This window comes from Tamandua tetradactyla, chromosome 8, assembly GCF_023851605.1.
Source record: "Tamandua tetradactyla isolate mTamTet1 chromosome 8, mTamTet1.pri, whole genome shotgun sequence".
Lineage (NCBI taxonomy): Eukaryota > Metazoa > Chordata > Mammalia > Pilosa > Myrmecophagidae > Tamandua > Tamandua tetradactyla.
The window spans coordinates 34,382,955-34,410,206 of NC_135334.1; the positions used below are offsets into that span (position 1 = coordinate 34,382,955).

General features: G+C 36.0%; 1 protein-coding gene across 4 annotated transcripts in view; it reads left to right on the forward strand.

The window, feature by feature from the left end:
* ALKBH8 (alkB homolog 8, tRNA methyltransferase) overlaps nt 1-27,252 on the forward strand; it is a 115,236-nt gene that overhangs the window by 31,759 nt on the left and 56,225 nt on the right. For all 4 annotated transcript variants that reach the window (XM_077113079.1, XM_077113078.1, XM_077113077.1 and 1 more), the window contains exon 8: nt 17,049-17,155. In XM_077113079.1, coding sequence (XP_076969194.1) covers nt 17,049-17,155 — 107 coding nt within the window. The remainder of the gene's footprint in view (nt 1-17,048; nt 17,156-27,252) is intronic.

Consider the following 27,252-nt stretch of genomic DNA (forward strand, 5'->3'; position numbering starts at 1 on the left):
CCCTTCTTTGTCTCTTATAACAGTTTTTCATTTAAAGTCTATTTAATCTGATATTAGTGGAGCTACTCTAGCTCTTTTTTGGTTACTGTTTCCTTGGAATATCGTTTTCTAACCTTTCACTTTCAACCTATTTGTGTCCTTGGGTTTAATGTGAATCTCTTGTATACAGTATATAGATGGATCATAGTTTTTTTTATTCATTCTTCCAATCTATATCTTTTGGTTGGGAAGTTTAATCCATTACCGTTCAATTATATTACTGTAAAGGCAGTACTTCAACCATTTTGTCCTTTGTTTTTTGTATATCATACTTTTTTTGTCCCTCTTTTTATCATTTTAATTACCCTTACTGCTCTTCATTTACACTCTCCTCCATACTTCTCTTACTTGTCTTTGCCTTTCAGACTGCAGGCTTCTCTGTAATATTTCTTGCATGGCAGGTCTCTTTTGACCAACTCTCTCAGCTTCTGTTTATCTGTGAATATTTTAAACTCTCCCTTTTCCAGATAAAGAATTCTAGGCTGGCAGTTTTTTTCTTTCAGTAACTTAAATGTTTCATATCACTGCCTTCTTACCTCTGTGGTTTCTGATGAGAAATTGGCACTTAATCTTTTTGCTGATTCCTGGTATGTGACAAATCACTTTTTTCTTGCTGTCTTCAGAATTCTCTCTTTATCTTTGGCATTTGACATTCTGATTAGTATGTGTCTTGGAGTAGGTCTGTTAGGATTTATACTGTTTGGAGTACATTGCACTTCTTGGACATGTCTGTTTATGTTTTTCAAAAGAGTTGGAAAATTTTTGGCCATTATTTCCTCAGATATTCCTTCTGCTCCTTTTCCCTACTCTTCTCCTTCTGGAACACCCATGATGCATGTTCTTGCACTTTGTGCTGTGATTCAAATCCCTGAGACACTGCTTAATTTCTTCTGTCTGTTTGATTTCAATTGTCTTGTCCTCTATTTCTTTGATTCTTTCTTCTGCTAATTCCAATCTGCTATTGTTCCTCTCTAGTGTATTTTTAATCTCCTTTATTGTATCTTTCATTCTCATAATTTCTGTTGCTTTCCCTGGGCCAAATCTTCCTGTTTCTTAGTATGACTTGTAATTTTTTGCTGATGTCTAGCCATCTGATTATCTTCATGAATTTACTCTGAAGGTTAGTTCTTTCTTTTGCTTAGAGTTTTATTGTTGATTGGTTTTGTGTAAGGCTGTTCTTTGACATTTCTTTCAATTTGTTCTAGACCTTTAGAATTGCCTATGGTTAACTGATAAAATTTATTCCACTATTCTATATCTGATTCTTGCCCAGGATATGTGGTACAATTTTTAAGATTTTTCTGTTTGTGTAAATGTTTCACATCCAGGAGAAAGCTTCCTTTTCTCTGTTCTTTCTCTGGGAATCTTGATTTGTCCTGTTTGTTTTTCTCTTGCCTCTATAGTTTTTTTTTTTTTTTTTTTTTTTAAACACTCCTTTCTTTATGCATAGCTGCTTTTTCCTGCAGGGCAAATTCTGGGAGGAGGGTCATCCCAGAGGACTTTGCCAAGTCAGTGCTTCCCAGCCAATACAGGGCCAGGGATCCACAAAGGGGTGCAGATAATCTCCAAAGTATATTGGAGAGATGGTCAAGAAAGATGCCAAAAAGCCTTTTTGATGGCTCTCCAAAGCTGCACTTTCCTGGCCTTCTTAGCTCTGGCACCCATCGGGAAACTTACCCACATCCCAAAGGAGGTACCGTGTCTTTAAACTTCCTGGCCTTCACCCTTGTCTGGGATGGGTTGAAACAGTAGCTCAGAGCTGGGATTCAGTGATCCAGCTTCGCTAATCAGAAACTGGGATCAGTGCTCAGAAATGTTCCCCACCCTGCATAATGATCCAGGTGTGCTTGAGAAGAATGTGAATTTTCTGTTTTTGGTGGGTGTCATGTTCTATATATGTCTGTTATGTCTAGTTTGTTTAGTTGATCATTTGAGTTCTATACTTGTTGATATTCTGACTAGATGCTTTATCCAGTTTTTGAGAATGGTATGTTAAAGTCTTCTTTCATTAATGTAGGACCATCAGTATATCCCTTCAATTCTGTTAGTATTTGCTCTCTATATCTTGGAGCTCTGATGTTAGGTACATGTATGTTTATAATTGTTATGTCATCTTGTTGAATTGACCCTTTATCAGTATGTAATGACCTCATTTGTCCATCATGACAGTTTTTGACATAAATTCTATTTATCCGGGGTTAGTATAACTACCTCAGTTCTCTTTTGGTTACTACTTGCACAGTATATATTTTTTCCCAAACTTTCACACTCAACCTACTTGTATCATTGAATTTAAGGTGAGTCTCTTGTAGATAACATATGGCTTATTCCTGCTTTTTTATTTGTATGCTGTATGGCAGGAGTCACATTTCATTCTTTTTCCATGTGAGTATCTTGTTATTGCAGCACCATTTTGTTGCATTTTTGTTTGTTTGTTTGCTTGCTTGTTTGTTTTGGGAAGTTCATGGGCTGGGAATCGAACCCAGGTCTCCTGCATGGCAGGTGAGATTTTACCACTGAACTACCCTTGCACCCCCTGTTCCTGCTTTTTAAAAAATCTATTCTATCTCTGCTTTTTGATTGCCATTTAATCCATTTACATCTAAAGTTACTACTGATAACGCAGGACCTTCTTTGGCCATTTTGCTATTTAACCTTTGTAAGTTCTATACCTTTTTTGTCCCTCACTTCCATTAAAGCCTACTTTTATATTTATTTTCTTTTTTGTGTGGTACTATACAGAGTACCTTTTCATTTCTATCTGGATATATTTTTAATCTGTTTTCCTTCTGGTCACCATGGGGTTAAAATTTAACATCCTAAATATGTAACAATCATACTTGGTTTGAGACCAACTTAACTTCAATAACATGCATATGTACTTTTCCTATATTCCCCTGTACCCCCCACCATTTTGCTTTTGTACTTGTTACCACTTATATCTTTGTACACTGTATCTACAAAAACATAGATTAATCATTACTTTTTATGTATTCGCATTTACGCACCTGTAGGAAATACGAAGTGGAGTTACATACTAAACAATATAATACGAGTCTACTGGAATTTATAAATACTCTAATGGCTGCCTTTACTGAAGGTCTTTTTGTTTTATGCTTCTTTGAACCACTGTCCAATGTCCTTTCCTTTCAGTCTGAACAACTCTCTTTAGCATTGCTTGTAGAGTAAATATATTGATTATGAACTCCCTCGGCTTTTGTTTATCTAGGAATGTCTTAATCTCTCCCTTATTTTGGAGTATTGCTCAATATAAAAGGCTTGGTTGGCAGTTCCTATTTTTTTTCCCCAGCATTTTATGTATTTTAACCCACTGCCTTTTTGCCTCCATGGTTTCTGGTGAGAAGTCAGCACTCAGTCTAATTGGGACTCCCTTGTAGGTAACACGTTGCTTTTCTTTTGCAGCTTTCAGAGCTCTCTCCTTGTCTTTTGCATTTGATAGTGTGATTAATATGTCATGGGGTATATTTTTCTTCATGTTTTTCCTCTTTGATATTCTCTGAGCTTCTTGGCTGTGCATGTGCACATCTTTTGCTAAGTTTGGGAAGTTCTCTATCGTGATTTCTTTGACTATTTCTTCAGCTCTTTTCTCTCTTTCTTCTCATTCTAGATCTTCCATAATGTATATATTGGTGTGTTTGATGGTATCCCAGAGGTATATTAGGCTTTTTTTCTTTTTTGTTATTAGACATGATTTATTGCAGATGAATGCCAGGAGATCAAGTTACATTCATTTCATCTTTTTTAAAAAGTATGTTTATTGATAAGTCTTCACACACATACATTCCATACTGCTGTACAATCAGTGGCTTTCAATATCACCACATAGTTGTGTATTCATCACCATGATCAGTTTTCAGAACATGTGCATCATTCCAGAAAAAGAAATGAAAAAATAAAAACCTCATACATACCATATACCCCTTGCTCTTCTCTCTCAATTACCACTAGTATTTATTTTACCCATTGTCCAATTTATTTTACCCTTTATGCCCCTATTGTTTATTATTTATCCATATTTTTTACTCATCTGTCCATACCTTGGATAAAAGGAGCATCAGACACAAGGTTTAACAATCACATAATCACTTTGTAAAAGTGTTCTATCTTTACACATTTGTCTTTAAGAATCAAGGCTACTGAAACATAGCTCAACAGTTTCAGGTACTTCCCTCCAGCCACTCCACTACACCATAAACTAAAAAGGGATATCTATATAATGCACAAGACTAACCTTCAGGGTAACCTCTTGACTCTGTTTGAAATCTCTCAGCCACTGAAGCTTTATGTTGTCTCATTTATCTCTTCCCCCTTTTGGCCAGGAAGGCTTTCTCAATCCCTTGATGCTGGGTCCTGGCTCATCCTGGGATTTCTGTCCTACGTTGCCAGAGAGATTTACACCCCTGGGAGTCATGTCCCATAGAAGGGGGAGAACAGTGAGTTCACTTACTGAGTTCACTTAGAGAGAGAGGCCCCATCTGAGCAACAAAAGAGGTTCTCTGGGGGTGACTCTTAGGCCTAATTTTTTTTTTTAAACTTTTTTGTTGGATAGTATAACATATATACAAAGCAAAGAAATAAAAAAGCAATAGTTTTCAAAGCACTCTTCAACAAGTAGTTACAGGACAGATCTCAGTTTGTCATGGGCCATCATATGATTTTCTTCTATTTTTCCTTCTAGCTGTTCCAGAATGTAGGAAGCTAGAAGGCTTAAATATTTTTTTATCACCACCGTTGATTTTTTTCTTTCTTTTTTGTAAAAAATAATGTATATACAAAGAAAGCAATAAATTTCAAAGCACAGTACCATAGTTAGTTGTAGAATGTATTTCACAGTTTGACATGGGTTACAATTCCACAGTTTTAGGTTTTACGTGTAACCGTTCTCTAAGATACTGGAGACTAAAAGAGATATCAGTTTAATGATTCAGCATTCATATTCATTTGTTAAATCCTGTCTTCCCTGTATAACTCCACTATCACCTTTGATCTTTCTATCCCTCTCCTTAGGGGTGTTTGGGCTGTGGCCATTCTAACTTTTTTATGTTGGAAGGGGCTGTTACTAATATGGGGTAGGAAGATAGAGCTATCTGATGTTCTGGAGAGGCTGGACCCTCTAGGTTTCAGGACTTATCTGGTCCAGGGACCCATCTGGAGGTTTTACATTTCTGGGAAGTTATTCTAGTGCATGGAGCCCTTGTAGAATCTTATATATTGCTCTAGGTGTTCTTTAGGATTAGTTGGAATGGTCCTGGTTGGGGGTTGACAGGTTATGGTAGGTAGCAATGTCTAACTGAAGCATAAGAGCAGCCTCCAAAGTAGCCTCTCGACTATTTGAACTCTCTCTACTACTGATACTATATTAGTTACACTTCTTTTCTCCTTTTTAATCAGGATGGAATAGTTGATCCCGCGGGACCAGGGCTGGATTTATCCCTAGGAGTTATCTCCCACGTCGCCAGGGAGACTTTCACCTCTGGATGTCATGTTCCAGATGCAATGATTTCACTTGCAGAGTTGGGCTTATAGAGAGTGAGGCCACATCTGAACAACAAAAGAGGTCCTCCAGAAGTAACTCTTAGGCATAACTATAGGTAGGCTAAGCTTCTCTGCTAACTACATAGGCTTCACAAGAATAAGCCTCAAATCACCTAAAGTGATTTGCCTGTCTCTAAAGTTTGACACAATATCAGGTGATTTCCTGATGGTAGAGTTTAATAGTTCCATATTTTTTCTCCCATCACTCAAGGGACTTTTCCAATACTTTTTTGATTATCTGCTTAATACACTCTAGCATGTACCCAGGCATTACATTAAACTATACAGGATTAAAGGACCTCCTTCTTATTCTAGGCTTCTTGTGTTTCAGTTGTTCAAATGAGCTATACACATAGGTTGGGTTAGATTATGTGCTACAGAAAATTTAGGTTCCAGACCAAATAAATCTATCTTCCTTTGGTCCCAAAGAGTAAGTGTGGTTTTAAAATATAAACATTGTCTTCCTTCCCCATGTGTTCTGAATTATTTAAACCCCAACCTGATTGGCTTAATTCTTATCTCTAAGTATCAGGATATCTATATCTATCTATCTATCTATCTATCTATCTATCTATCTATCTATCTGTCTGTCTGTCTGTCTGTCTGTCTGTCTGTCTGTCTGTCTATCTATCTATCTATCTATCTATGTGTGTGTGTAAAACAGCCTCTCAAAATCCAGAAATAATAATTACCACTCTGGACTAAATGTGTCTGCTATAAAAGCTTACCATTTATGTCTCTTTTTTCTTATGAACATTTTCTTACAATCTAGGTCTCTGTTTTCTTATAGACGTTTTCTAAAAGAGGCCATACCATTGTTGTTCTTTTTGTTTCTGGCTTATTTTATATCACCAAATGTCGTACACGTTTATTCACATTGTTGCGTCATGACTTCATTTCTTTTTTATAGTTGCACAACATTTGTTTATAAGTATACATGATTATTCGCCAAACTACTTCTCAGTAAGCGCGTCTTTCAGCCACCTGTATTCATCAGGGATACTTTTGGATATAGTACCCAAAGTCACAGTCTATCAACACTCTCAGTGTAAGTTAATTTTATCATTCCATTAGGCCTAATTTTAAGTAGGCTTATCTTTTGTAAGAATACATTTTATAGGGTTGAACCTCAAGATCGAGGTCATGGTGATTTGGTTGTCCCCCCTGCTTGCAAGAATATCAGAAATTCTACAAATGCGGAAGTGGAATACTTTCTCCTTTCTCCCCAGTCTCCCAAGAGGACTTTGCAAAAACTTCTTTATTCACTGCCCAAATTACTCTGGGATTTATATATTGGGGCATCACACTAACCTGGACAAACCAACAAGATCTCACACCCTATTCAAGATACCATGTATTTATGGTGTTTAAGTAAATTGACTATACAAGTTAAATTAGGAAATGCACTACCTAAAATATAAATTTTATACCAAATAAACTTCTCTTCCTTTGGTCTCACACACAGGTTGAAGTTTTAAAATATGAACCATATCATCCTTTACCCTGTATTCTGATTTACCTTAGTCCTGTCTAGATCAACTTCAGTCATATCTCTACTCAAAGTCAGATCCCTTTTTGCAGCTTTTTAAACATTTTTTTTTACAGCTGCTTAAGAAGCTGTGGGGTACTGCTGACTCTGATAGCTTCAGAGCTCTAGCTCTTGAGTCTCAGGTGTTACATAAATATCTGAAGTTTCTAGCAACCACCAAGTTACAAGGTAAAAGCTTAATGTCTCAGAATTGAGAAATTGCATCTCCTGAATATGTGTGACTGCTGTAAGAGCTTACAATCTAGGACCCTTTACTATAGGCCCCAATCTGATAACCCATGTTCTCAACTTCAGTTCACTGATTTTTTACATATACTTAGTCCATATGATTGATAATATTTGTCTTTTTGTTTCTGACATTTCATCCAACATATAGTCCTTAAGATTCATCCACATAATTGCATGCCTCACAACTTCATTCCTTCTTGCGGCTGCTCAGTAGTCCATTGTATGCATGCACTATAGGCCCTCATTCCATTCCTCAGTCATTGTACACGTAGGCCACCTCCAACCATTGTGAATCACTAACAGTGCAGCCAAAAACACCAGTGTGCAAATGTCCATCATATCCCCACACTCAGTTCTTCCAGGTGTATATTCAGCAGTGGGTTTTAGGATCGTATGGCACCCTCACCCCAGCCTCCTGTGGAACAACCACACTGTCCTCCAAGGGGCTGCACCTCTCAGCATCCCTGCCAACAGTGAATGATTACATCTCTTTCTTTGCATTTTCTTTAGCGATTGTTTCTCTGTTAATTTTTAAACAGTTTTATTCACACATCATATAATCCAACCTACGTGTATAGACATATCTTCACCACTATAATCTATGTGAAGATAGTTCCTTTTCTTCTACACAGAAGACATGCTCCTCCATGTCTCCCACCTGTTGACATTTAGTTTAGGCATAATGACTTTATTATATTCAGTGGAAACATATTACAATGTTACTGTTAACTATAAATGTTAACGTGCATGATTGTACTTTTTCACATATACCATCTCTTTTCAACACCCTGCAATATTGACGTTCATTTGTTCTCCCTCATGAAAAAATGTTTTTTATTTTTTACATTTAATCACATCACCCATAATTATATCATGTCAGTCTTTACCTCTTTCTTTCTTTTCTTTTGGTTTCATATGTGCCCCCAGCCCCTATCCCTCAGTCATCCTCAATTCAGCTTCATTCAGTGTACTTATGCTATTGTACTACAGTCAGGTAGTATTATACTATCCATTTCTGAATTTTTACAGTCAGTCTTGTTGTACAATCTGTAGTCCTTCAGCACTAATTGCCCCATCACTTCCCTATTTCTGTCTCCTGATAACCTGTGTTCTTAGCTTCAATTCTCCAAGTTCACTTATTAATATTCATATCAGTGAGACCATAGAGTATTTGTCTTTTTGTTTCCAGCTAATTTCATTCAGCATAATGTTGTCAAGGTTCATTCATGTTGTTATGTGCTTCATGACTTTATTCTGTCTTATAGCTGCATAATATTCCATCATATGTATATTCCGCATCTTGTTTAACCACTCATCTGTTGATGGACATTTGGGCTATTTCCATCTCTTGGCAGTTGTAAATAATGCTGCTATAAACGTTGGTGTCCAAATGTCCATTTGGTGTCCTTGCCCTCAGGTCCTCTGAATATATACTATTCTAGTTTGCTAGCTTCTGGAATGCAATATACTAGGAATGGAATGGCTTCTGAAAGGGAATTTAATAAGGCTGAGAAAATGTCTCAATTAAAACAAGTCTATAGAAATGTCCAATCCAAAGCATCTAGGGAAAGATACCTTGGCTGAAGAAGGCCAATGACATTCAGTGCTTCTCTCATAACTGGGAAGACACTTGGCGAATATGGTAACAGTCTGCTAGCTTTCTTTCCTGGCTTCTTGCTTCCTGAAACTCCCTGGGAGGCATTTTCCTTCTTGAGCTCCAAAGGTTGCTAGCTGGTGGACTGTGTTTCTTGTGGGTATGCCATTCTCTGCTCTCTCAGAATCTTGTGGCTTTCTCTTGCTGTTCTCTAGGTTTTTCTAAAATGCTTCTTCTTTTAAAGGATTCCAGTAAAACCAATCAAGACTCCCCTGGAATGGGTGGAGACATGTTAATACCCACACTGATTGAGTCACATTCCATGGAGATAAGCTAAAGTTTCCAACATACAGTATTGAATAGGGATTAGAAGAAACCGTTACTCCCACAAGGTTGATTAGGATTAAATCATGGCTTTTCTAGGGTATAGAAACCTTTTCAAACTGGCACATATACCTAGTAATGGGATTGCTAGATCATATAGCAATTCTATAATTAAGTTCCTGAGGAACCCCCAAACTGTTTTCCATAGTGGTTGTACCACTTTACATTCCTACCAGCAGTGGATAAGTGTGCCTCTGTCTCTACATCCTTTCCAGCACTTGTCGTTTTCTGTTTTTTTGATAATAGCCTTTCTAGTGGGTGTCAGATGATATCTCATTATGGTTTTGATTTGCATTTCCCTAATAGCCAGTGAAGTTGAGCATCTTTTCATATGCCTTTTAGACATTTGTATTTCCTCTTCTGAGAAGTGTGTTCATGTGTTTTGCCCATTTTTAAATTGGGTTGTTTGTCTTTCTGTTGTTGAATTGAAGAATCTCTTTATGTATTCTGGATACTAAACTGGTAACTGATACATCGTTTCCAAATATTGTCTCCCATTGCATAGGCTCCCTTTCCACTTTTTTGACAAAGTTCTTTGATGTACAAAAGTGTTTAATTTTGAGGAGTTCCCCTTTATCTATTTCTTTCTTCAATACTAATGCTTTGGGTGTAAGGTCTAAGAAACTGCCTCCTATTACAAGTTTTATGATATATTTCCCTACATTTTCTTCAAAAATTTTATGGTCTTAGCTCTAATGTTTAGATCTTTGATCCATTCTGAGTTAATTTTGTATAGGGTGTGAGATATGGAGTCTCTTTCATTCTTTTGCATATGGATATCTAGTACTCAGAGCACCATTTATTGAAGAAGCTGCTCTGTCCCAGATGTATTGGCTTGAATGCCTTCTCAAAGATCAGTTGTCTGTAGATGAGAGGGTCTATTTCTGAACACTCTATTCCACTTCATTGGTCTGTATATCTATCTTTATGACAGAACCATACAGTTTTGACCCCTATAGCTTTGTAATACGCTTTAAAGTCAGGTAGTGTGACACCTCTCACTTCATTTTTCTTTCTGAAGATATTCTTAGCTATTCAGGGCACCCTTCCCTTCCAAACAAATTTGGTTATTGATTTTTCTATTTCTGCAAAGTAAGTTGTTGGGATTTTACTGGAATTGTATTGAATCTATAAATCTCTTTTTGGAGAAAGAGTAAACTATATTTGTTTCACTATAAATGCTCAAGGTTCTTCCTCTCCACCACAATGAATTAATTTCCACAATAAATCATTCCCATGATATGCTGGGAATGTACATTTGTAAATTCAGGGAAAGTATATAAACAGACATTTTTGGCATAGGTGTATTTTTCTGTGAATAGTTTGTAGCTTCAATCTTTTATCCTTGCAGCTGTGACTCTATCCCTCTTTTTCTTCTCTTCTTTCACACTTGTTTAACATGGTAGATATGCCAGTGTTGAGGTATGTGGAATCCTATTTGCTATTTAAAAAGCTGACTTTTATTTTATTTGGGTGAAGTTGAAATGTTCAGCTGTAGAAGATTTATATTTGGCAGGCTGTGGAAACAGGTGGATATCTCTGTATGCTGCCACATTCTCAGCTATGAAATATTTTCTCTAAACATAGTAACTTCTGTCCTCTCAGCTTTCATCATTTTCTCTGAATCACACATCATTCTTCTTCACATATTATCTCTTAAATAGATACTCTTCTCAGTTTCTCTCAAAAAGTTAAGGAACTTAGTCCATTTCTAACCATCAAGGATAGGAGTAAGCTTCTGTCTTCTTTTTCAGAAGTCTTCCCAAGTGGAATGTATTTTTCATTTTTCTGTTTAGCCAACATGGAGGTTTGTTTATTCTTTCATGTACTTTCCCATCATAAATCTTATGTTTACTCATATGATAAAATGACAAATGTGTCTGGGGTTTTCATTCTTTTGTATTTTGGATTTATAAAGGTTGTATACAATTAGAAGTCTAGGGTTTTTTGTTTTGTTTTGCTTGTCGTGTTTGTTTTGTACTCAGCATTATCCTCAGAGATGCCCCATGAGCTGCCTGCAGACGTGATCTTTATTGAACTCTGCCTTCTTAGAAAATAAAGAAAATAGTTAAAACCAAAAAGAATAATTGGAAAAAGCTCCTGTGGAGTAAAACTGTCACAAAGCAGAATGATTCAGTGGTTGTAGGGGAGCATTATTCATTGTGATTCCTCAGTGAATTTGAAGAAAGCGAAACTTTTTTGTCCTTTAGGAACCATTATTTAGTTAAGATACAAATGATTTAAATATGAGAAGATTCATAATTCTTTCTTTTGATGATGGAATATTTCAAGAAAATTTTGCTTCAAAAAAAAACGTCTAATTTTATAAATAAAAAAAGTTTCCTTAAGTTAAAAAAAAGCTCTACATCTCACAGTGTATACAAAAACAAATTTCAGAATTATAAAGACTTAAATGTAAAGAATGAAATGGCAAAAGCATTCAGAAGAAAACAAGAGTGAATATTTATCTGTTAAGGTTGGGGAAGGACTTTGTAAGCATACAGACAATTGGAGAAATCTTTACAGAAAAAAAGTCAATCACACTAGATTGACTACATAAAAAATTGTAAAACTTCAAGGGCCAGCTATATAATTTGTGAGCTGAGTGCAAAATGAAAATGCAGGCTCCTTGTTAAAAAAAGTATCATTAAAGGTATTAAAATGTAAGATTTTTTCCTTTCTTTTGTGGACTCCCTCTCAGCTTGTCAAGATGGTTTTTATTTATTTAATGTCATTCTTAGTGAAGAAATTTAAATTTTTGTCAGTATGAATTTTACCACTCATTTGTACTGTGCCATTCTGGTTACAAATGTAAATATAAGAACATTTTACTCATGTGTGGAATCCCAAAATTAAGCAATTCTTATTTTTTAGCTTTTATGTGCCTGTGTAATAATTTTTACCAGAACAGTAGAAACATTGCACAAAACGAACTCAAGTGTTCTTATTTCACTTCTTGATATCTGCACTCTATCTATATTCAGCTTCCTAATGAGTAAGGAGGGACTGAAAGGAAAAGGATCTATGGGTTGTCCTATCTTTGTGTTTCCTTCTTTGTCTTCATTTTCACCTTAAGTGGTTGGCTATCTAGGGCAGTAACATAAAGAACAGGATAGGTTTCTTTGGACATTTGTGTTTCTTAGAATTTGCCTTCTTTCTGCAGTTGAAGCAAATGCTGATGGCCTGTCTAGACTGTTAACATCCCAGTTACTCAGTTTACTCAGCTGTAGACATGACATATTTACCTTGTACTTATTTTGAATCTTGGTGAACTCCCACACCTTCTATGCTCACAGAAGCATAGCATATGCGTGTTGTGAATGCTATCATGAATAAGACCCAAGGAACTGTGGATGCACATACAGCATGTATCTCCTTTGCTATGCCCATGCTTCATTGTCCAATCATACTTCATTTAACAATACACAAGTTCAAAGATAAAATTAGTTCAGATTTCAAGGTAGTAACAGCAGAGCATTAAACTAATTGAGGGGCTGTTTCTCAGCACAGAGCACTGGATATCTGCACAGGTTGCATGCCCATGAAGGTGGTGCTGAAAATTTTTGTACATCAGAATGAGCATAAATTAAGAAGTAAACAGTTGGGAAAATATTAAAATTAAAGGAACAAGTTATGGCTGACCTTTTTTCTTTTGAAATTAAGATTTAAATAGAAAATTGTATTCTTGTGTTGGTGAAAATATGATCATATAATCTCATTCTGCAGGTGGGAGTGTAGATTGATATGATGTTTTTGGAAAACCCTGTGTGTGTATGTGAAGAACTTTCAAATTATTCATGCCCTTTGGCCTGGTAAATTTTGCCAGTATACTCTAAGTATATAGAAATTCTGACAAAGATTTTTGTATTAAATTGTTCATTAAGGCACTATTTATTATTAAAAAAAAGTAAATATCTTAGTTGTCCGGCAATTCAATATTTAGGTAAATTCTAGTACATCCACTTGATAGAATATTATGCAGCCATTAAAATGATATTTTATACATAGGTAGTGCACATTGAAAAATGCAAAGCAAAAACAGCAGGGTGCCATATTATATCATGAAAAATGTGTTCAATTAAATAAAATTAAAAAAAAATTCCAGGAGAAAGCAAAGAGGTAGATCCAAATGTTAATAGTGATAGTTATCTGTAGAAAGATAGTTATTTTATTTTTCTTTTCTGTATTTCATTCATTCATTCAGAAATGTGGTCTTCAAGTACATGTAATTATGATCACCTTATCTTTATATTACGTTTTTTTTTCATTTTTAAACTAGAGGATTTGGGACTTATTTGTTTTTAAGAACAATTACTAAAAAAAAATAACACTCCTTGACTGGGTTTGAAGGCATTAGTTCTCCTTGCATTCTCATATCTGGCATAGTGTCTGGCACAAGGTCATAAAATAAATGTTTATTGACCATGTAAGTGAAGAGCTTTTAAATTTTTATACAAAATATGAAGTCAGTCAACTGATCTAATTGTGGCTAGCACTTAGCATAATATTTTACAAAGTAGGTACTCCACAGATGTAACAGGAAGGAAGGACAGATCAGTAATGATCAATAGTAAGTATTCTGTACATTTTTTAACATACTTCTCATAATATTTGGATTAATCAGTAGTATAATTTCCTTCTTTGCATAGTGGCTAGTGTATGTTAGGACAAGTGTTTCCAAATTAGTGCCGTGTTCATTCGCCTCTTGTCAATTCTAATCACTTGTTAAAACTGAGATTACCATATTTTAAAATTTCAGTGGATAGGAGGAATATGTTTGAATTTCATAAATATACGTATTGTGCATTGTATAACATGTTGAATAATAGCCAGAAACTCTATCTTCTGGGGGTGGGGGTGGAAAGCCTGTATTTCTTGTTCACTGTTGCATCCTTTGAAGCCTCACACAATGATTAATAAATATTCATTTAATGAATGAATTGGAGTCTAGACTCCCAGAATATTTTCTCATCATGACAGTTTTCATCCAGACATGGAATTTCCTCAGAACCACTATCTTTAATAAAATAGTAAGTTTGCTAATTATTCTGAACTTCCGATTAGAATATTGAAACATAAATTCATTGCTTTAAAATTGGGCCATGGACTGGGCAGTGGTGGTGCAGTTGGCAGAGTTCTTGCCTGCCATGCCAGAGACCTGGGTTCACTTCCTGGTGCCTGCCCATACGGAAAAAAAAAGGGGGGGGGGGGCCTTGGTGTTTTTCCTCCCTTATGACATTTTTTAATGAAATATTTTATACAGAAAAGCTGAAAAAATCATGCAGTAAGCACCTATATACCCACCGTCTGTATTCTACAATGAGCATTTAAATATACTTGCTTTATCAAATGCCTACCCATCTATTAATCTATTTATTTACATATACATTTTAGGGAGGTTGCAGATGTCAATACACCCAGCCATAAAAACTTAAGCATTTACCCACAGTGTTTACAAATTGAGTGCTTTTGGGGTATAAATATTTGAAATTATATATAGGTATTTGGAACAGATAATTGCTAGAAAATTAAATTCCATGATCTTATTTTATTTTCCATACTTAGATTGGAAGAGTAGGTGAGAAAGGGAAAAAACAGCTTAGATCTGTACAGTTCTTTATAGTTTGCAAAGGATTTTCCTGTGTATTATTTAAATTGATCCAGTAATATTATAAATAATATTGGATCAAATTAAATAATATACATGAAAATTAATAAAATTAATATTTCCTAATCATATTCCTAATAATAGCTAACAGTTATTACATGCTTATTTCGTACCAGGTTCTGTACTGAGTTTATCACTAAGGAAGGTGCTATGATATCCACATTTAGAGACGAAGAAACTGAGAAAAGAGAAATTTATTTCTTTCATTGAGTTACAGAGCAAGGAAGTGGCAAGCCATGGGTTTGAACCTAAGATGTCTGAGTACAGACAGTGCTCCTAACAATTACATTATTCTGTGTTTATACTTTAAAAAATTCAGATCAGAAAACTAAACTCAGAGGTTAACTAACCCAGTTTGTATATCTAGACTAAAGACAGAACCAGGAACCAGAATGAGGTCTTTTGAATGATTATCTTTATGCTTTTTCTACTTATACCAACGTGCATCTAACATTTGTTGAGTTCTTTGTAGATAAGAAATGTTCTCTAATGATAAGTTGCTTTTTAAGTATGGTGTTGAGAGCAGAAGCTATGTGGGTGATAAAAATTGAGAGTGGTGGTGTTTTTGTTTTATATACACATGCATGCTTGTTCATATATGACTCCTTTCTTGTGCTAGTTCTCCTTGTACCCTCTTTTACTCTTGTTCTTGTTCTCCCCCTCCCTCTTTTGTCTTCTACTCTTTAGAGAGGAAGTGGTATCATAGGTGGCTCACTCCTTTCTTTTCAAGTTTAAAATTAGATTTGAAATTCTTGGAAAGCAAAGTTTTTATAACATATGGTTGGTCCCTGGTTGAAGGTCTAAGTTCCACATATCAGGTTGCAAATTATTTTTCAAATGGATTCATTTGTTCACTTTTAAAAATATATATTTTAAGCCCTTGGCATGCCTTTTTAATTCATATTTGTCACTTACAACTATTTTTAGATTTAGGTCTTTGGTGTTTGATGAACAAAATATTTTGTTCGGTATTGTATCTTTGTTAGTGGCTATTTGTAATAATATTTAAGCATATCTTAGGAAGAAAATTTTTCTGATCTTTTTGATTTCTTATAAATCAGCTTTTAATATTCAGTATGTTGCCTGACTCTAAGGGCAAAATGGATTATTTGAGAATTTGTAACTGATATTATTTCTCCTTGTATTATTAATTAATTATTAATATTCTATGAATCAGAATAACTACTGTTTTTTGGGGTTTTTTTTTTTTGCTTTACTATGTGCCAGGTACTGTGATTTATATCCATTATATATTTAATTCATACAACAACCCTGTAAGGTTAAGAAAACTGAGGCACAGAGAAGTTGAGTGGCTTGTCCTTGGCCATTTGGCTAGTATTAAAAGAACCAGGGTATGTGTCTTTCAGCTTCAAAGTCCCTGTGTTTGACAACTACCCTAGTGTTTTTCATAGTAGGATCCTTAGGCCACCAGCATCAAAATCTCCTGGGAATGGGCGGGCCATGGTGGCTCAGTGGCAGAATTCTCGCCTGCCATGCCAGAGACCCAGGTTCGATTCCCTGTGCCTGTCCATGTTTTTTTTTTAAAAAAGAGAAATCTTCTGGGGTGATTGTTAGAAGTACAGATTCCTGATCCTCACACCAGACTTGTTGAATCAGAATCTCTGTGAATGAAATATTTGTCATTATCCATTTAATTCTTATGTACACTAAAGTTTGAGAACCACTGTTCTGTGCTATTTTTATATAAATATCATCATGTTTTTTTTTAATTAAATTTATTTTGTATTATCAAACTGAAACAGCATACAAACATGAACATTCTTAACATACAAGCATTCCATGTATGGTGTACAATCAGTGGCTCACAATATCATCACATAGTAGTATATTCATCCCCATAATCCATAATCATTTTTTAGAACATTTGCATCGCTCTTTGGAAGGGTTTAAACATTATCATGTTTTAATCTCTGTTAGCCTAGAAAGGTAACTAGAATCAATTAATCATTCTTATTCCTGGAGTATATGAAATTTTGGCTTTGTCTTTATGCTTTTGTCTTTGCTTCAAGATTGTCATGGATTTTAAGCACCCAGATGGTGTCACGGTGCCAGTTATGTTGCCTCGTCGGAGTTTGCTGGTGATGACAGGTGAATCTAGATACCTTTGGACCCATGGGTATGTATTGAGATGGCCTTGATGAAAAAATACCTTTTGTTTAGTGTTAGTTCTCATTCTTCTCTGCTTTACCCACCTAAACTTGCCCCATGCCTATATGCTAAAGATTTTGGGTTAAACCTCCCAGGAGCATCTCTAATCTTTTTTTTACTATTGGCCTTTTTTCTTTTTCTTTTAACTTTTTTAATTGTATAGTATAACATATGTACAAAGCAAAGAAATAAAAAAGCAATAGTTTTCAAAGCACTGTTCAACAAGTAGTTACAGGACAGATGCCAGAGTTTGTCATGGGCTACTATACAATCCTCTCATATTTTTCCTTCTAGCTGCTCCAGAATATAGGAGGCTAGAAGGCTTAAATACTCTTCTATCATCACAATTGTACTTTTGTCATTCCTTTTGTGAACAATAACATATACAAAAAAGCTATAAACGTCAAAACATAGCACCACAATTAGTTATAGAACATATTTCAGAGTTTGACATGGGTTACAATTTCATACTTTTAGGTTTTTACTTCTAGCTGCTCTGAAATACTGGAAACTAAAAGAAATTCATATTATTTGTTAAGTTCTATCTTCTATGCATATTTCCACCATCACCTTTGATCTTTCCATACCTCTCTCTGGGGTTGTTTGGGCTATGGCAGTTCTAAATTTTTGCTATTGGAAGGGTCAGTCACTAATATGGGGTAGGGAGATCTCTGATGTTCTGGAGAGGCTGGGCTAGGTTTCAGGACTTATCTGGACCAGAGACCCATCTGGAGGTTGTAGGTTTCTGGAAAGTTACTCTAGTGCCTGGAACCCTTGTGGAATCTTATGTATTGCCCTAGGTGTTCTTTAGGATTGGCTGGAATGGTCTTGGTTGGGGCTTGGCAGGTTATGATAGGTAGCAAGGTCTACCTGAAGCTTGCATATGAGCAACCTCCAGAGTAGCTTCTTGAATATTTGAACTCTCTCTGCCACTGATACTTTATTAGACTTCTTTTCCCTCTTTTGTTCAGGATGGAATTGTTGATCCCCTGGTGCCAGGTCTGGATTCATCCCTGGGAGTCATCTCCCATGATGCCAGGGAGTCTTTCACCCTTGGATGTCATGTCCCACGTAGGTGGGAGGGCAATGATTTTACTTGTAGAGTTGGGCTTAGAGAGACTAAGCCTCCAGAAGTAACTCTTAGGCATGCCTATAGGTAGTCTAAGCTTCTCTGCTCTCTACATAAGCTTCACAAGAGTAACCCTCATGATTGAGTCATGGCCTATTGATTTGGAGAGCCCTAAAGTTTGGCACAGTATCAGGGGATTCCCTGATGGAAGGTTCAATAGTTCCATATTCTTTCTCCCCTCCCTCAGGGGGAGACTTTGCCAATGTTTTTTTTTTTTTTTTTTTTAATTTTTAAAAAAATATACAGCAACAAACAAACACAAACAACTTATGATCATTCCATTCTACATATATAATCAATAATTCACAATATCACATCACAATGTGCATCATCATGATAATTTCCTAGAACATTTGCATCAATTAAGAAAAAGAAATAAAAAGACACAGAAAAAATTATACATACCATACCCCTTACTGTCCTCCCTTTCATTGATCACTAGCATTTCAATGTAAATTTATTTTAACATTTCTTCCCCTCATTATTTATTTCTTTATATTTTATTAATTAAAAATTTTAAAAAAATGACAAGAAACACAAACATTCTTAAAATATGATTATTCCGTTCTATATATATAATCAATAATTCACAGTGTCATCATCACATAGTTGCATATTCATCATCATGCTCATTTCTTAGAACATTTGCATCAATTCAGAAAAAGAAAAGACAAGAGAAAAAAATTCATATATACCATATCCCTTACCCCTCCCTTTCATTGATCATTAGCATTTCAATCTAAGTTTATTTTAACATTTGTTCCCCTTATTATTTATTTTTATTCCATATGTTTTACTCATCTGTTGATAAGGTAGATAAAAGAAGCATCAGACACAAGGTTTTCACATTCACACAGTCACATTGTGAAAGCTGTATCATCATATAGTCATCTTCAATAAACATGGCTACTGGAACACAGCTGTACATTTTCAGGCTGTTCCTCCAGCCTCTCAATTACATCTTGACTAACAAGATGACATCTATTTAATGCATAAGAATAACCTCCAGGATAACCTCTCGACTCTGTTTGGAATCTCTCAGCCATTGACACTTTATTTTGTCTCATTTCGCTATTCCCCCTTTTGCTCGAGAAGGTTTTCTCAATCCCTTGATACTGAATCTCAGCTCATTCTAGGGGTTTTCTCAATCCCTTGATGCTGAGTCTCAGCTTATTCTAGGATTTCTGTCCCATGTTGCCAGGAAGGTCCACACCCCTGGGAGTCATGTCCCACGTAGACAGAGGGAGGGCACTGAGTTTGCTCGTTGTGTTGGCTGGAGAGAGAGGCTACATCTGAGCAACAAAAGAGGTTATCTTGGGAGTGACTCTTATGCCTAATTTTACGTAGGCTTGACTTATCCTTTTTGGGGTTAAGTTTCATATGAACAAACCCCAAGATTGGGGCTTAGCCTATTGCTTTGGTTGTCTGCACTACTTGTGAGAATATCAAGAATTCAATGTGGGGAAGTTGAATTTTACCCCTTTCTCACCATTCCCCGAAAGGGACTTTGCAAATACTTTTTTATTTCACTGTTCAAATCACTCTGGAATTTATCAGGGTATCACTCTGGACAAACCAACAAAATCTCATGCCCTACTCAAGGTTCCATGTACTTATGGTGTTCAGTTAAGCTGTCTACATAAGTTATATTAGGAAATGCACTAGTGAAAATATAAGTTTTGTACCAAATTAACATTTTTTGCTTTAGTCTCACACATAAGTTAAAATTTTGAAATACTAATTACTATCAATTTTCAACACCCTGCAGTAATGACATTCCTTTGTTCTTCCTCACATTCAGCTTCATTCAGTGTTTTAACATAATCGTATTACAGTTAGGTAGTATTATGCTATCCGTTTCTGAGTTTTTATAATCAGTCCTGTTGCACAAACTGTATCCCTTCAGCTCCGATTACCCAATATCTTACCCCGTTTCTATCTCCTGATGGTCTCTGTTACCGATGAAATTCTCCAAGTTTATTCACAAATGTCAGCTCATATCAGTGAGACCATACAGTATTTGTCCTTTTGTTTCTGGCTAATCTCATTCAGCATAATGTCCTTAAGGTCCATCCATGTTGTTACATACTTCATAACTTTATTCTGCCTTACAGTTGCATAATATTCCATTGTATGTATATACCACAGTTTGTTTAGCCACTCGTGTGTTAATGGACATTTGAGCTGTTTCCATCTCTTTGCAATTGTAAATAATGCTGCTATAAATATTGGTGTACAAATGTCTGCTTGTGTCCTTGCCCTCATGTCCTCTGAGTAGATACCTAACAATAGCATTGCCGGGTCATATGGCAATTCTATATTTAGCTTCCTGAGGAACCTCCAAACTGCTTTCCACAGCAGTTGTACCATTTGACATTCCCACCAACAATGGATAAGTGTGCCTGTTTCTCCACATTCTCTCCAGCACTTGTCATTTTCTGTTTTATTGATAATGGCCATTCTGGTGGGTGTGAGATGAGATCTCATTATGGTTTTGATTTGCATTTTCCTAATAGCCAAGGAGGTTGAGCATCTTTTCATGTGCCTTTTGGCCATTTGTATTTCCTCTTCTGAGAAGTGTCTGTTCAAGTCTTTTGCCCATTTTGTAATTGGGTTGTCTGTCTTTTTGTTGTTGAGTTGAACAATCTCTTTATATATTCTGGATACTAGACCTTTATCTGATATATCATTTCCAAATATTGTCTCCCATTGCGTAGGCTGTCTTTTTATTTCTTGACGAAGTTCTTTGATGCATAAAAGTGTTTAATTTTGAGGAGTTCTCATTTCTTTCTTTTTTCTTCAATGCTTGTGCTTTGGGTGTAAGGTCTAGGAAACCGCCTCCTATTATAAGACTTATAAGATATCTCCCTACATTTTCTTCTAACAGTTTTATGGTTGTTGATCTAATGTTTATGTCTTTGATCCATTTTGAGTTAATTTTTGTATAGGGTGTGAGATATGGATCCTCTTTCATTCTTTTGCATATATCCAGTTCTCTAGGCACCATTTATTGAAGAGACTGTTCTGTCCCAGGTGAGTTGTCTTGACTGCCTTATCAAAGATAAATTGTCCATAGATGAGAGGGTCTATATCTGAACACTCTGTTTGATTCCATTGGTCAGTATATCTATCTTTAAGCCAGTACCATGCTGTTTTGACCACTGTAGCTGTATAATATGCCTAAAAGTCAGGTAGCGTGAGGCCTCCAACTTCATTTTTCTTTCTCAGGATACTTTTAGCTATTCAGGGCACCCTGCCCCTCCTGATAAATTTGGTTATTGTTTTTTCTATTTCTGAAAAATAAGTTTTTGGGATTTTAATTGGTATTGCATTGATTCTGTAAATCAATTTAAGTAGAATTGACACCTTAATTATATTTAGTCTTCCGATCCATTAACATGGTATGCCCTTCCATTTATTTAGGTCCTCTGTGATTTCTTTTGACAGTTTCTTGTAGTTTTCTTTGTATAGGTCTTTTGTCTCTTTAGTTAAATTTATTCCTAAATATTTTATTCTTTTGGTTACAATTATAAATGGAATCTTTTTCTTGATTTTCCCCTCAGATTGTTCATTACTAGTATATATAAGCACTGCAGATTTTTGAGTGTTGATCTTGTAACCTGCCACTTTACTGTACTCATTTATTAGCTCTAGTAGTTTTGTTGTGGATTTTTCAGGGTTTTCAGCATATAGTATCATATCATCTGCAAGCAGTGAGAGTCTTATTTCTTCCTTTCCAATTTTGATGCCTTGTATTTCTTTTTCTTTTCTAATTGTTCTAACTAGAACTTCCAACACAATGTTTAAAGTGGTGAAATTGGACATCCTTGTCTTATTCCTAATCTTAGGGGGAAAGTTTTCAGTTTTTCCCCATTGAGGATGAAATTAGCTGTGGGCTTTTCATATATTCCCTTTATCATGTTGAGTAAGTCCCCTTCTATTCCTATCCTTCGAAGTGTTTTCAACAAGAAAGGATGTTGAATTTTGTCAAATGCCTTTTCTGCATCAATCAAGATGATCATGTGGTTTTTCTGCTTTGATTTGTTGATATAGTGTATTACATTAATTGATTTTCTTATGTTGAACCATCCTTGCATACCTGGAATGAATCCTACTTGGTCATGGTGTATAATTTTTTTAATGTGCTGCTGGATTCGATTTGCAAGAATTTTGTTGAGTATTTTTGCATCTATATTCATTAGAGAGATTCGTCTGTGGTTTCTTTTATTGTAATATCTTTGTTTGGCTTTGGTATGAGGGTGATGTTGGCTTCATAGAATGAGTTAGGTAGCTTTCCCTCCTCTTCAATTTTTTTAAAGAGTTTGAGCAGGATTGGTAGTAATTCTTTAATGTTTGGTAGAATTCACATATGAAGGCATCTGGTCCTGGACTTTTCTTTTTGGGGAGCTTCTTAATGACTGATTCGGTTTCTTTACTTGTGATTGGTTTGTTGAGGTCATCTATTTCTTCTCAAGTCAATGTTGGTTGTTCATGCCTTTCTAAGAAATTGTCCATTTCATCTGCGTTGTCGAATTTATTAGCATAAAGTTGTTCATAGTATCCTCTCATTATTTTCTTTATTTCTGTGGGATCGGTGGTTATGTCTCCTCTTCTATTTCTGATTTTATTTATTTGCATCCTCTCTCTTCTTCTTTTTGTCAACCTTGCTAAGGATCCATCAATCTTAGTGATTTTCTCGTAGAACCGACTTCTGGTTTTGTTGATTTTCTCAATTTCAATTTTTTCTACTCCAATCTTCATTATTTCTTTCCTTTTGCTTGCTTTGGGGTTAATTAGCTGTTCTTTCTGTAGTTCTTCCAAGTGGACATTTAATTTCTCAATTTTTGTCCTTTCTTTTTTGATATAGGCATTTAGGGCAATAAATTTTCCTCTTAGCACTGCCTTTGCTGTATCCCATAAATTTTGATATGTTGTGTTTTCATTTTCATTTGCCTTGAGGTGTTTACTGATTTCTCTTGTAATTTTGTCCTTGACCCACTGGTTGTTTAAGAGTGTGTTGTTGAGCCTCCACATGTTTGTGAATTTTCTGGCACTCTGCCTGTTTTTTATTTCCAACTTCATTGCTTTATGATCTGAGAAAGTAAGTGTTTTGCATGATTTCAATATTTTTAAATTTATTGAGACTTGCTTTGTGACCCAGCAGATGGTCTATCCTTGAGAATGATCCATGAGCACTTGAGAAAAGGTGTGTCCTGCTGTTGTGGGGTGTAATGTTCTATAAATGTCTGTTAAGTCTAGCTCATTTATTGTATTATTCAAATTCTCTGTTTCTTTACTGATCCTCTGTCTAGATGTTCTGTCCATTGATGAGAGTGTGGATTTGAAGTCTCCAGCTATTATGGTAGATATGTCTATTTCTCTTTTCAGTGTTTGCCTCATGTATTTTTGAGCATTCTGGCTTGGTGCATAAATAGTTATGATTATTGTGTCTTCTTGTTGAATTGTTCCTTTTATTAATACATAGTGTCCTTCTTTGTCTCTTTTAACTGTTTTACATTTGAAGTCTAATTTGTTGGATATCAATATAGCTCCTCCTGCTCTTTTCTGATTGTTATTTGCATGAAATATCTTTTCCCAACTTTTTACTTTCAACCTGTGTTTATCCTTGGGTCTAAGATATGTTTCCTGTAGACATCATATAGATGGGTCCTGTTTTTTAATAGATTCTGCCAGTCTATGTCTTTTGATTGGGGAGTTAGCCATTAACATTTAGTGTTATTACTGTACTGGTAATACGTTCTTCTACTATTTTGCTGTTTGGATTTTATATGTCATGTCTAATTTTTCTTCTTTTACCTTTACTGATAGTCTTCATTTCTACACTGTTCTCCACACCTCTCTCTCCTGTCTTTTCGCATCTGCCTCTAGTGCTCCCTTTAGTATTTCTTTTTTTTTTTGAGATTTATTTTATTTTTAATTTTTAATTTTTTATTATGATCATTCTGTTCTACATATATAATCAGTAATTCATAATATCACATAGTTGCATATTCATCATCATGATCATTTCTTAGAACGTTTGCATCAATTCAGAAAAAGAAATAAAAAGACAAGAGAAAAAAATTCATACATACCATACCCCTTACCCCTCCCTTTCATTGATCACTAGCATTTCAATCTAAATTTATTTTAACATTTGTTCCCCTTATTATTTATTTTTATTCCATTTGTTTTACTTGTCTGTTGATAAGGTAGATAAAAGAGGCATCAGACACAAGGTTTTCACAATCACATAGTCACATAGTGGAATCTGTATCATTATACAATCATCTTCAAGAAACATGGCTGCTGGAACACAGCTGTACATTTTCTGGCTGTTCCCTCCAGCTTCTCCATTACATCTTGACTAACAAAGTGATATCTATTCAATGCGTAAGAATAACCTCCAGCATCACCTTTTGACTCTGTTTGGAATCTCTCAGCCAATTGATACTTTATTTTGTCTCATTTCGCTATTCCCTCTTTTGATCGAGAAGGCTTTCTCAATCCCTTGATGCTAAGTCTCAGCTCATTCTAGGATTTCTGTCCCACATTGCCAGGAAGGTCCACATCTCTGGAGTGCTCCCTGTAGTATTTCTTGCAGAGCCAATCTCTTGGTCACAAAATCTCTCTGATTTTTTTGTCTGAAAATGTTTTAATTTCTCCCTTATCTTTGAAGGACACTTTTGCTGGATATAGAATTCTTAGTTGGCAGTTTTTCTCTTTTAGTAATTTAAATATATCATCCCACTGTCTTCTTGCCTCCATGGTTTCTCCTGAGAAATCTACATATTGTCTCACTGGGCTTTCCTTGTATGTGATGAATTGCTTTTCTCTTGCTGCTTTCAGGATTCTCTCTTTCTCTTTGACATCTGATTAGTAAGTGTCTTGGAGTACGTCTGTTTGGATCTGTTCTCTTTAGGGTACGCTGCACTTCTTGGATCTGTAATTTTAAGTCTTTCATAAGAGTTGGGACATTTTCAGTGATAATTTCCTCCATTAGTTTTTCTCCTCCTTTTCCCTTTTCTTCTTCTTCTGGGACACCCAGAACACATATATTCGTGTGCTTCAAGTTGTCATTCAATTCTCTGAGTCCCTGCTCATATTTTTCTATTCTTTCCCCTTTATTTTCTTTTGCTTGTCAAATTTCAGATGTTCCATCCTCCAGTTCACTAATCCTATCTTCTGCCTCTTGAAATCTGACATTGTAGGTTTCCATTGTTTTCTTCATCTCTTCTACTGTGCCTTTCATTCCCATAAGTTTTGTGATTTGTTTTTTCAAACTTTCGATTTCTTCTTTTTATTCATTCCTTGCCTTCTTTATATCCTCCCTCAATTCATTGATTTTATTTTTCATGAGGTTTTCCATGTGTGTTCAAACATTCTGAATTAATTGTTTCAACTCCTGTATCTCATTTGAATTGTTGGTTTGTTCCTTTAACTGGGCCATATCTTCGATTTCCCTAGCATGATTTGTTATTTTTTTGCTGGCATCTAGGCATTTAATTACCTTAATTAGTTTATTCTGGAGATTGCTTTCACTTCTTTTAGCTAGGATTTTCTTGCTGGATGACTTTGTTGTCTATCTGTTCTTTGACGTTTAGTTCAGCTTCTTCTGGCTTAGGTTTTGTTTAACAGAGCAGAATTTTTCAGTTCTTATTTTCTTGTTTCTTGCCCTGCCTGTATTGGCCCATTTCCCCCCACTCTTAGGAGGGTCTGCTTAGGTATTATAGACCCCAGCCAGATTTTCCTGGACCAAACTGGCCTCCTGTCAGGAGGAAAGAATCACCTGCGTCGGTTTTACCTGAAGGTGAAAGAAACCCAGCAGGTTGAAAGACTTTGCTGTGAAGCCTCTGGACTCTGTTTTTCCTATTCTGCCCAGTATGTGGCGCTTGTCTGCCTGTGGGTCCCACCAACATAAGCTGATGCAGTACCATCAACTTTGGCAGACTTGCCCTGCTGGGGGTGTGGTGGAGACAGAGGAGAGGTTGTAGGCTGGCTTTAATCGCTTCAATTCTCCAAACCCTGGGGTCTGAATTCCTTTAGGAAGGAAATCAGTCTGAGCTGGGCCCCATCCTCTCCTGGGAAAGGCACAGGCTCCACACAAGCTCTCAAACAAGCTTGTTTCTGCCTATGCCTGGGGCAGTTGCAGCCTGAGAAGCCCTGCCACTGTATCCAAAGGCAGTCAGGCCTTTCCAGAAACACAGTCACAAAAAGAAAGAGAAGAATCCTTCTCAGAGCAGGCAAACCATTCCTCAGGTTTGCCAATCAAGAGCTTAAGTTGGTATGTTGCTTTGTGTACCTTCAGATCCTATGTACCCACTCCTTTCCTTCAGAGTCCAGACCCTTTCAAATATTACGTGCTGTCCGATCCAGAAAACCTCTGTTTCTTTTTTTTTTTTCCTTTTTCTGTTTCCATCAACCCTGCCCCCTCAGTGCTGGGGCAGAAATCACCAATCTCCACTTTGGCCAGGTTCAGCTGAGCTGGGGGCCTATTTTTATTAGTCAAAATTTGTGAATTAATTCCACAAGTGAAACTTAGTTACTCTCAGCCTCTACTGCTGGTGAACTTTCTTTCCTTTCCCTTCTGGGAAGCAGCCTGTGGGGTCAGGGCACTGGCTGCTGGGGCTTGGGGAATTCATGGTTCTGGGGGTGGCTTGCAGCCGGTCCAGCTGTTCCAGACTGGGGTACATGGTCACTGACATGGTTCCAGCAGTTGTTCTGTCCTGTTCCTGGCTATTTAGTAGCTGTTCTGGAGGACAAACTAAATCTCACACCTCACTAAGCCGCCATCTTGGCACTGTCCCTCTCTATTAGCCTTTTTCTGTTTTGTTTTAATATAATTTTATTCAGATCTATTTGTACTATATAGTCCATCTAAAGTATATAATCAGTGGTTCACAGTGTCATCACATTGTTGTATATTCATTATCATG